Here is an 11,944-nt window from a genome sequence, read left to right on the forward strand (position 1 = left end):
TGTCAGCCTCTGCCTGCTCCTGGTTAAGCGCAAAGACCTGACCCTGGGTACGTGGCCTCAAAGAAGAATGACCTCGAGAAGGAGTCTGAGTAGGCTGTCTCTGAGACTGCTGCGGATGCTGGCGCTGCTGCGAAAACTGCTGCTGGAAAGGTGGCTGCTGGTACTGAGGTGGCTGAACAGATGCCTGAGAACCTCCAGAACCACTCGCTGCCCCAATCAGCATAGGACAATCTCTCTTCATGTGACCCTCCTGGCCACACTGGAAACATGCAGTGGCTGACCAACCACACTGCCCTGGCGGATGTCTGCGTCGGCATTGAGTACACCGGTTCGGTCTCTGTCCACCAAAACGATGCACTCCACCAGATCCAGAGGAAGAAGAAGAAGTACCTCCTGGCTTCTTGAAGGACTGTCCTCTCGGACCCAAAGGACTAGAGCTCGCTGGCCTGGAAGAAGAAGAATAAAGTCCCCTGTTCCTCCGAATACTGTCCTCGGCCTGGCGACAACGGTCCACAAAATTCTCGTAAGTCCCATCGCCGCCCACAGCAACCATACGATGAATGTCAGGGTTCAGACCCTGAAGGAAATGATCAAACTTCGCCATAGAACTATCAGCAATATGAGGACAAAAGGGTAGCATATCAAAGAACTTCTGCTGGTACTCCTTGATCGTCATCGTCCCCTGTCGCAAACTCAACAACTCACTGGCTTTCGCCTGACGAAGAGCTGGAGGAAAATAAAATCTCTGATAGGCAGTCCGGAACTCAACCCAAGTAGCTGCACCTCTAGCTGCTATGAATGGTGCGGAAGTAGATCTCCACCACTTCATCTCTCTGCCGTCAAGCATAAAGGCAAGAATCTCCATCCTATCCTCAGCCATGCAACGGAACTCCTGGAAGCACTGCTCCATCCTCTCCATCCAATCCTCCGCCTCTTCAGCTGACTCACCACCCGTCAAAGGTTTCGGGCTAACTTCCTTAAACCTATGCATGCTGACTTGCCTGCGCTCCTCGGGCTGTCCCCGATGTCTACGATCATCTGGATCGCCCCAACGACCACCGTCTACGCTACCGTGACTTTCGTCGTAATCTGCCATCTGTTACATAAGAACAGATAATTACTTAATCCGCTTTACGATATTCCCAGTGCAATGCGTCGCTCTGATACCAAAAAATTAGTGACCCAACCCGGATCCACTAACAAATCAGAGTTATAGTAAAAGCGCACGCAATAAAAGCTTAAAGCATAAAGTGCGGATAATTAAAATACAACAAATCCAATCGGCAGAATACAACCGACGTTATCACAATTGTATAAATACTGTTATACAACCAAATCGAAGGTTCAGGGTAAATAAATCCCTACCCTATACAACCTCGCACTCCCCAAGCTCAATCCTGCTGAGAGCCGCCTGGACCGTCTAGCCTCAAACCTGCCCCGCCACAAGGTACACAATACCCAACCACAGGGGCGTGAGCTAGAATGCTCAATACGAAGCAATGATATAAATACAAATATGCGCACATAGATGATTTAAAACTCAAGTAAAAACACTTGCTCATGGCACCGGGAATATACAGCACCGGCTAGAGAGCTACTCCGCGGGGTACTCGTATATTCCATATTAGGGCTGAGCCAACCCCATCCTGACCCGAATCCAAAACAGGATACGAGTCCCATATGGAAACTGTCATACCTGACTCGAGTCCATAATGAGATCATCGTTCCCTATGGAGACTGTTAATGACTCACATCTCTCCGGATGCAGTCACACGTAAAATCATGTATGTGCTAAGGCGGTAAAACATGCTAAAACATGATAAAACATATAGCACATACTCATGCAACATATAAGCAAATATATCATGTCGGCTATCTCGGTCAGTACTTACGTACCTCTAACACTGCTGGTCAAACCTAGCTCTGCTGGTCTAGACTCCAAGCCTACTAGTCCAGTCTACTAGCTACTACAATGCAAATATCCATGCATCAACGATTAAGCTCTAAAAGCCTTAACTAAGCTATTGCATACTCCTAAATATTTTTAGGAAGCCAAATTATACCTTCGTCCGTTGTCAGCCCGCTGGTGTAGAATCGCCTCAAAACCTAGGCACACCTTCGCTACGACGCCGGGATCGCTAGGCAACTTCCAGATTCCTAATAGGATGCCTAGAACTCCGTAGATCTAAGTAAGACGGTTCAAAAACCAGAGGAAAGGAGGGAAAATCGGTGCACAGAATGAGGGCTCGGACCCCTTATTTATAGACGGCGATCGGAGCCTCCGAACCTGGTTCGGAACGTCCAAACTCGATCGGAACTTCCGATCGCCCCTTCGGAACTTCCGATTGCCCGATATTACGTCAGCCATGATTTCACCTTGCTGACGTAACCGATAACGTGTACACTGAGTCTGATCGGAGCTTTCGATCTTGCCGACGGAGCCTCCGAACTCCTCTTATGATCGTCCGATCCTGCTGAACCAATTCAACTAATTCGAGTGCTCTGAATCCATTTTTGAAGTCCGTTATCCCAACAGGTACTTACTTAATCATGTTTTACTTAATCTAAACATGATCACGTGATTAATTACTCATTTAATCACTAATCAGAAATGCGGGTTACTACAGCCCATTCAAACCATTGTAGAAAAATTCGATCTGTTCCCAATCTGGAAAATTATGGTTCGGACACTTCCTAAGCAATTCCTTGTACCGCTCCCAAGCTTCATACAAGAGCTCATAATCTTGTTGTTTGAAAGTAGTGATCTCAATTTTCAGCTGGGCAGACTTGGCAGGTGGAAAGTACTTAGCCAAAAATTTAGATGTCATGTCTTCCCATGTAGTGATGCTCCCAAAAGGTAAAGACTGCAACCAACTACAAACATTGTTCCTAAGAGAGAACGGGAACAATCGTAGTCTAAGGGTGTCCTCAGTAACACCATGAATCTTCACAGTGTCAGCAATCTCCAGAAAAGTACGCAGATGCAGATTTGGATCTTTAGTAGCTTCACCTCTGAACTGATTCTGCTGCACCATATTAATCAAAGCTGGCTTCAACTCAAAATTATTCGTCGTGATGTTCTGCAGAGCTATTCCAAAGTAATGATTATTGATCACTGGTCGAAAGTGATCTCTGATTGGCACCAGAGCATTATTGACAACTCTTTCACTTTCTTCAGTCATTTGTTGCAACTCTTCTCTTCTTGATTTTCTCAAAGCTTTAGCAGTTTTCTCGATTTCCGGATCAAAGAAAAATGAGTCGTAACTTTGGCTTTTTTGCATAAACTGCATAAACAGGAAAAATTTAAAATTAGGACCAACAAAAAAAAAATAAAAGTCTCTAAATCAAAATTAAGAATTATTAGCACAATTTAATGTAAATCAAATAAAATTCACTCCCCGGCAATGGCGCCAATAACTTGTTGCGTGTTTTTTGCTCGCAAGCGCACGATGTCAAGTTATAATATAGAAATTAAGTCCAAGTCGATCCCACGGAGAATGAATAAATGATATTATATCAAATATTTGCAACTAATAAAATCCTAAACCTACGTAGAGCTACGAAAATGGTTTGATTTTTATAAAACTAAAATTTGCAAGAAACAAAACTAAATAACCACGAGTTCACGAGATGAAAATTCAATAAACGATGAATGCTAGAGGTTCGACTTCACTTGACTGTCCACCACAATTTATTTCTAATGATTGTTCAATTATCAATTCTTCTAGTTTATTAGCCAAGAATCCCTATTATTTTCTACTACCTCTCTCGAGTGTCAAGCAGAAATTCGTATTCAATAGCAAACTCAATATGTCTATCTAAGTTCAACTATTAAACCCGGTAAATGGCACGAGAATCCTTCTAATGACTTCTATGAAGTTATATGCCTCTCGAAAAATATAAAAACCAAAGATGTATTTTTCTATGTCGTATTCAAAATCTCCTCTCTCGAGTGATAGATTCTAAATAAATTATCATTCAATCTATGGCCAATAAATTGAAAGCAATAAAATCAGGAAAATACAAATAAACTGTGCGAAGAAATTTAAATATATAAATCAAAATATCTCAATCATGGTTTTCAGTCAAGATCCATCTACCTCTAGAATAAGAAATTAGTTCATAACGCAATTCAAAATCAAATAAGACATATTTTCCCAACAATCCATAAACTAAGAAAAATAGAGTTCAAAGTAAAACTAGAATGAAGTAGAATTAAGCTTCTCCGTCGCCGGATGCTGCCGTCTTCCGTCTTCATACCGAGTTCTTGAGCTCTTGTGCACTCCTAAACTCTCAATAGCCGTCGTTATTCTTTGAAAACTCTCTAAACCCTCGTCACCCTTAGAATAAGTTGTAAAATTCCTTTTTAAAACTCGATCAAGACTTTCCAAATTTTAGGAGACTGCGCAGCGCTGGACCGCCGGCCTTCGGCGCTGGACCGCCCATCCAATTTCCTCAACAGCGCTGGAGCGCTGGTTTGATAGCGCTGGAGCGCTATTTCCTTGACTTTTCACCTTTTGGAAGACTCTGTATAGCACTGGAGCGCTGGAATTCAGGCGTTGGGGCGTTGACCTGTTCAACTTAAATTCATTTTTCCTCTTCTCTTTTCTTCACTCATTTTGCATCTTTTTGACTCTTTTGATCAACTAAAATAAATATCACTTGAATTCCTGCAAATGACACTAACAACAAAATAAATGCATAATATCGTTCAAAACACAACAAAAGCCAAGCCAATTTATATAAAATATAAGTGCAAAAATTGCACTTATCACTGGAGGAGTAATTAGAAATCATATACGATTGGGTTACAACTCTTCGAGGTGTCCCATTTGTATACTAAGTTATTGAAATATGAACTCAGGTTGTACATATAATAATTTGGGAATTTTTGGATTTTCAGACTTGCTGTCAAGTTGAACTAGAGACTTGAGATATGTCTTCAGGCGATATGTAGGAATTGTTTGGTACTTAGAGACCATCTAATCAAATAAGTGGATAAATCTATTGGGGAATTTTAATTAAGAGTTGAACTTTCGGTAGAATCATAGACGCTAGAGATGATCGTATAAATTGGTGAATGGATATTTGGGATCTGTCTAGTTACCTATTCGGATTCTATATGTTACACCGATAATATCTTGGAACCGAACAACATTTTATGGGTATATTTTCTTATCAAGGATTGGATTAGATTTATTTATGGAAATATGTCGATCAATCCTAAGCTGAGGAAAGTCGTTGGTTCCACTTGAAGGTTAACCGAACTAGAGTCGTTGGTTCCACTCGAAGGTTAACCGAACTAGAGTCGTTGCTTAAGGAAATTTTTATTTATCTTTAGAAGCGTTGTGAGATGCAGTAATTAATAAGGGATTGGGCATAGTCCAGGATCATTAAGCGTAGCACTGCTAATAAGTGTCGTAGACCTTTAGAGTCTCAGAGTGGTTATTAACTTGTTCTTGAAGGTATCATTATTCCGTAATATTAACGATTTGGGAATATAAGGAAATTAACTTGTTTTGTAGGCCCTTATGTGACTGTCGAGGTAGAATTGTATAGTCCCTTAGCTATCATATTTAGGAAATTTTAGTGATAGTTGCTAAGTATTTTGTGAATTTGTGAATTTTTTTTAAGAGCTCGAGTTGTATATTATAAGAGTTAAGTTTAATTGATAAATAGACATTAAGCCTAGCTTCGATGTTAGAAAGTTTTCAAGTGATGGTCGAGGTCGACATAAATTATTTATTGGTTATATGAGCTCTATTGCTTGGAATTCCGACATAGGATATAAGATTAGCAAAATATAGGTCGTGCAATAACATAAAGATCTAAGACCTTGTAGGTTGTAGAACTTATCAATGCGGTAGGATGACGTTTTTAAGCTGATAAATTTAGATCGATAGTAAATTTGAGGAATGATAAAATTGAGGATAAGACCACTTGGGAAGATGTAAGAATTATAAATTTTATATTGCAATAAGATTTAGTCAGATCCTTGATGATATAGATATCAGTATGCATCAGAGTGAGCAGCGCAAGCTGATTTGGGCCAACTCATGTAGGTGCAAAGTTAGAAAAAATTAGTGTTGATTTGTTCTAAGGTATTCGGACCTAGTTAGTGAGTCTTGAATTTCGAGGACGAAATCCCATTTAAGGGGGAAGGAATTATGGCGCCTAAAATCCAATCTACTAAATCACATGCATTAAATTAAATAAATATTAGGGTTATTATTTTTAGGTTTAATTGATTTAAATTCTTTATGTGAAATTATGTGTTAATAAAATATTTTATTATTTATTTAAATGATTTTTATTGTACTAACTATTTAATTAATATTTTTAATTGTTTAAGTTTATTTGTCAAAATGATTTTTATTGTGCAACTTAATTGTTTTAATATTTTAAAAGTTTAAGTTTGCATATTTAAATGATTTTAATTATTTAGTTTATTCTTTCAAATGATTTTAACTGTTTAACTTATTTGTTTAAATATTTTTGAGTGTCCAACTTATTTATTTTAAATCATTTAAGTTCAGCGGTTAGTTACTTTAAATTATTTTAAATGTTTGGCCTATTTATTTAAATTTTTTTTAATTATCCAAATCATTTTTTAAAGATTTTTATTCTGCTTGTGTATTTATTTAAATTTCTTTTAAACGTTTGTCTAGTTTTTTTAAATTATTTTTAATCGCTCTGTTATTATTTAAATATTCTATTAAACACTATGACATCAAAATATTTAAAGTGTTGATTTTTAATTTTTAAAGTTAGTATTTAAATTCCTTCAGATGTTTATTTGATTAATTATTATGTTAAGAATTCTTGAGTTTTCAAGTTCAGTGGTTCCAGGCCCGGTGCGTGGAGATGGTGGATTTCGGCGGAGAATTCCTAAACTTTATTTAGAGATTTAACATTTATGGGAATTGAGGAAAATAATTAATGTATTTACTTTTAAAATTTCTCGGGTGACCGAAATCGCCTTTGCGGAAATTTTTAAGCTTACTTTAGAATTTTCCAAAGATTAGAAATTTCAAACCCGGACTAGTGAAATCTAAATTATTTATTTCAATACTTGAATTTTTTTTAACATTAAGAATTTGAAAAAAATAGTGTGTGTAGTGCAAGAATTTTTATAAGGGAGTAGCACTTTTTAAAACTAAGTAGCACCTTTTTAAATTACACACACATGTACACTTAAAACATATTATACAACACAAATAAACCCCAAATACCTAACCCAAGCCCCAAACCCACGCTTTCTTCTTCTTCTCCTTAAAGAATCGATCGGCATCTTCCTCCAACCCTTTTTCCTGTCGTCGCCGCCGCCGTTCACTCACCACCGTCGCCGGAGCTTGCTCTTTGGACGTCCTCATAGCTGCTAGGCCGAGAGTTCTACCGTGAATCCTCAGTTTTTCCAGCTTTTTTCATTTCATTTTTTTTGGGCATTTTTGAGCTAGGCAAGATTTATGGGTTTCTTTGGCCACCAATTAGATTATTATGTCATGTGATTGTCCTATTGTGTGCATTTTGAATTTTTCTGAAATTTTAGGTCAATATTTCAAAAATTTCAGATTTATATTGGGCTTGTTCATGTTCATATCGATTTATTGTGGTACTTTATTGATTTGAAATGAGTTGGGTCTGAAGTTTTAATGATGTCCTCATCTTTGCCCTATATTTCGAAAATGTCAAATTTTGGAGCTTGTGAAATTTTGAATTTTTGTGTGTTGCTTGGATGGTGAATAGGGGCTACCATGGGTGAGAATGTAGCTCACATGGTAGTGCTTAGGATGGGTTGAAGTTTGCTTGGAAGTTGGAGATGAGGAGCATTTCGGTTTTAAGTGAGGTTGGGCTTCACTTTTCATAGTTGTTTGTGGGATGGTTTCGTGTCAATGCTTGGCATGGGAGGGCTGTCCTAGTGTCTTGGAGAAGTCTAAGGAGTGGTCTTGGTCTTGATTTATAGTTTGGGTTCATGGGAGTCCAATGGTTAAGTTTTAGAAGGGGGAAAGAGCTAAGATATGTGTGCAGATTTTTGCTTAGTAACAGGGCTGTCCAGAAATGGTTGTTTAAAACAGGGCTGGAATTATGTTTTGGTTAAGGGCTCGGGTCTGGAATTGGTCTAAGATGTTAGAAGTATGTCAGTTCAAGCGAAAACAAATTCGATTAAGTTTTGGTTGAGTTCTAGGCATTTGATTTGATAGGTGCAGAATTTTGGAAATTTAATGAGGTTGCTGTCCGGAAATGAATTTTTATAAAATGATTAGATAGGAATAATATCCCGAGGATGACTTCCTTATTTAGTTCTAAGTGTGAGGGATTCGTGATTTTAAGAGGAACTCTTTTTGAGTAAGAATCGAATGAGTTATAAGTTTTACGGGCGAACCGCTCTAAATGTCTTAAGCGCTAAGTTATGGTTTAGACTTCCATCATTTGGTTTGCTCTCTAAATCACCATCCAGGTTTTCAATGTGTGAGTCATTTGCATGATTAGCTATAAAAAATTTACATGTACATCATATTTACATATGCATGCTAAGTCTCATATTCAACTATGGAAGAAAGTATTTTACGAACGAAGTGAGATGATTGTGACTACAATAAAGCATGTGTTTGTGTGGGTCTAGGAGACGTTTTGGCCTTCCTTACCAAATCATTATGAGTTTCTTTACCTTAGCATGTGTTTGTGTCGGGCTGAGAGATATCTTGGCCTCCCTTACCAAATACAGGGCAAGATTGGGTTGGGTGATATCCTGACCTCCTTGCGGCATAGTGCACTGCAACCATGATCATGATCGAAATCACAGAGTCACAATTCAAGGATCAAAGTTCACAGTTTCAGTTCAAATCATTTATGACCATGTTTCAGTTCAGATTATTCAGTTACATTGCTCATGTTCGACTTAGCCATGCATATGTTTCATTCATATTCACTTAATTCTTTTAGAAATCATTTGTTTAAGTTAAGGGCACAAAGTATTTTATTACAAGTTATTTTTAATCTATGTGTGCTTGTATTTATGTAGTACTCGTTATTTCCCCCATATTCTTACTGGGCCCCTAGGCTCACTACATCTACTTGGTGCAGGTTTAGGTTATCATTGAGATTGCGGGGCAGGACTATCGAGTGTACTGTGATGCGGGCACGGCACATCCCTATGACCATGCCAGTCTTCCGCAAAAGATTATTTTAACATTTTATAGTCTTTTATTCTGTTACTTGGATTAATGTAAACATAAAGATTTATTGATCGTCTTTGGGAATGTAAGTATCAAAGTATATGATTTATGGACGTTTGGAAGGTCGAATCTTTTTCTCCGGTTCTCGTTCAGTTCTCGGTCTAGTTTATTTCATACTGTTGGTTGCATTTTAAATTTGTTGTCTGTGACAGGTGGGTCCTTATATAAATAGATAGGGCATGCCGATTTTTTTTTAAAATCCGCATTTTCATTATTAATTAATTTAAAATAGAGGTCAGGGTTGTTTCAAGAAGTGTAGGCAATAACTCTGTTTCGCTGCATGAGAACTGCTCCTAGACCCAACTTAGAAGTATCGGTATAAACAACAAAATCACCCTACCCTGAAGGCATAGCCAACACCGGTGCTGTCGTAAGAGCCTTCTTCAACAAATCAAAGATCACTTGACACTTCGGGATCCACACAAATTTAGCATTCTTCTTAGTCAACGCTATCAAGGGCACATCAATGGATGAAAATACCTTGATGAACTTTCTATAATATCCGGCCAAACCAAGAAAGTTGCGAATCTCCGAAGCGTTTTTGGGTATAGACCACTCCTTAACTGCTTGAACCTTTGAGGGGTCTACCTCCACACCACCCTTAGAGTTGATATGACCCAATAATGCCACTCTCTCTAACAAAAACTCGCACTTGTCAAATTTGGCAAATAACTTCCGATCTCGAAGAACCTCTAACACTGTCCTCAAATGTTGTCCATGCTCCTCTCCATCCTTGGAATAAATGAGAATGTCATCTATGAAAACGATGACAAATCGGTCCAAGTACGGCTGAAACACGCGGTTCATAAGATCCATGAAGACCGCAAGAGCGTTCGTCAAACCGAACTACATCACTAAGAACTCGTAGTGGCCATAACGAGTCCTAAAGGCTGTCTTGAACACATATGCCTTCAACTTCAACTGATGAAGACCAAAACGGAGATCAACCTTCGAGAATACGGAGGCTCCTTGCAACTGATCGAAGAGACCCTCAATCCTGGGAAGCGGGTACTTATTTTTCACCGTAACCTCATTCAACTCTCGGTAGTCTATGCACAATATTAGAATCCCGTCCTTCTTCTTCATAAAAAGGACCATGCGCCCCATGGAGAGAAACTAGGGCGTATGAACCCCTTATCAAGAAACTCTTGAATCTGCTCTTTCAGTTCCCTCATTTCAGTGGGAGCTAGTCTATACGGTGCTTTAGAGATTGGCACGGTACCTGGTACCAAATTGATAGAGAACTCAATTTCTCTATCGGGCGGAATACCTGCAACATCTTCATGGAACACATCTCCAAAATCTCTGACAATGTCCACATTTGAAATATCTGAATGGGCTGGAAAATCTGTTAGAGGTACACTGGCTAGGAACGACTCACACCCATCTAGAATAAGCTTCTTAGCTTGAAAAAAGGATATGATTCACGTCTTCCTCAAACTCCTAGCAGCCTCAAACCAGAATGGCTCATCTCCCTCAGGTCTGATTAACACTGACCTCTGTTAAAAATCAATCACCACTGCATTCTTTATCATCCAGTCCATTCCAAGAATCAAATCAAACTCTGGCATATGCAATACTATCAAATCTGCAATCACTGACTGCCCTTGCAAAAGAAGCTCAAGATTTCTGACTATACTTTGGGTGGACAACTCTTCCCCTGATGGGATGGTCACTGCAAATCCCACCAATAGCTCTTCTCGCTTAACACCCCACTTATGAACAAATCCCTCATAAATAAAATAATGGGTAACCCACGAGTCTAACAAGGCTTTGGTGGCTACACCTGCTACTAATATACTACCTGCAGTAAGGATGATTGCAAACACAGAAAAGATTAAGGTTAATAAATAAAAGTCCTACTTAGGTTCATTCTAAGTCATATAATCCCAAATTAAATATTACACATGCTAACACAGTCAAACTTCTCAAAACAAGCAACATTTTACAAAATCTTACGCCAACCCAAGATTCAAGAAATACCCAACTGTTAACACACTACAAACTACCAACAAGAAAACTCATAATCAAATTTCAACAATAAATCATATAAATTGCTCTAACCAAAAGCTTAAATCATTTCCTGTGATGAGGGTAGTGTATGGGTCAGCCTCCTCGGCCTGCATCACGAATACTCGTCCAGGTACTGGCATCCTCAGCTCCGGACACTCACTACCCATGTGCCCTGGCCTCTTGCACTTGAATCAAACTTCTGCACCCACTAAACATTTCCCAAAATGGGGTCGATGGCACTCCTTTCAATACGGCTTCCCCCCATCCTTGGGAGGGGCGGGTCTCTGGGCCTGGTACCCCTGGGGCCTCTACTGTCTTTCCCTGAATATGGCCTCTTTCCATGGTGCTGCTGCGGACGGCCCTATTGAACAAAGAACCTCTTACCATGTTCCTCTGCGCTGATATCCTCAAAGACTGCTCAGACCTTAAAGCTCGTCTGAGCGCAGTAGCATAGTCTGCTGGCTCCGCCATCACCACATCACGGTGGATCGTGGGCCGCAACCCATCCATAAAGTGCTGAAGCTTCTCTGCTTCATCGTCGCCAATCAACGACACATAATGGCATCCCCTCTCAAACTTTCTCACAAACTCAGCCACTGACAGAAGCCCCTGACGAAGGCTCATATACTCCTTCTTCAGTCAAGCTCTCACATCTGCAGTAAAGTATTTCTCAAAGAAGAGCTTCTTGAACTCAT

The 11,944-nt window shown here is 39.3% G+C and overlaps 1 protein-coding gene and 1 non-coding gene across 2 annotated transcripts; one reads left to right on the top strand and one right to left on the bottom strand.

The window, feature by feature from the left end:
- Positions 1-2,673: 2,673 nt before the first annotated feature.
- Positions 2,674-2,779, top strand: LOC140869868 (small nucleolar RNA R71). The gene has a single exon (XR_012146859.1). It is a non-coding gene; the product is annotated as a small nucleolar RNA R71 (small nucleolar RNA).
- A 6,793-nt stretch (positions 2,780-9,572) lies between these two features.
- On the bottom strand, positions 9,573-10,322 carry LOC140862477 (uncharacterized mitochondrial protein AtMg00860-like). The gene is made up of 2 exons (XM_073265500.1): positions 10,146-10,322; positions 9,573-10,025 (listed from the first exon to the last, which is right to left on the bottom strand). The coding sequence occupies exons 1-2, from the start codon at positions 10,320-10,322 to the stop codon at positions 9,573-9,575; spliced, it is 630 nt and encodes a 209-aa protein (XP_073121601.1).
- Positions 10,323-11,944: the final 1,622 nt, after the last annotated feature.

The sequence above is a fragment of the Henckelia pumila genome, chromosome 4, assembly GCF_033568475.1.
Source record: "Henckelia pumila isolate YLH828 chromosome 4, ASM3356847v2, whole genome shotgun sequence".
Classification (NCBI taxonomy): Eukaryota; Viridiplantae; Streptophyta; class Magnoliopsida; order Lamiales; family Gesneriaceae; genus Henckelia; species Henckelia pumila.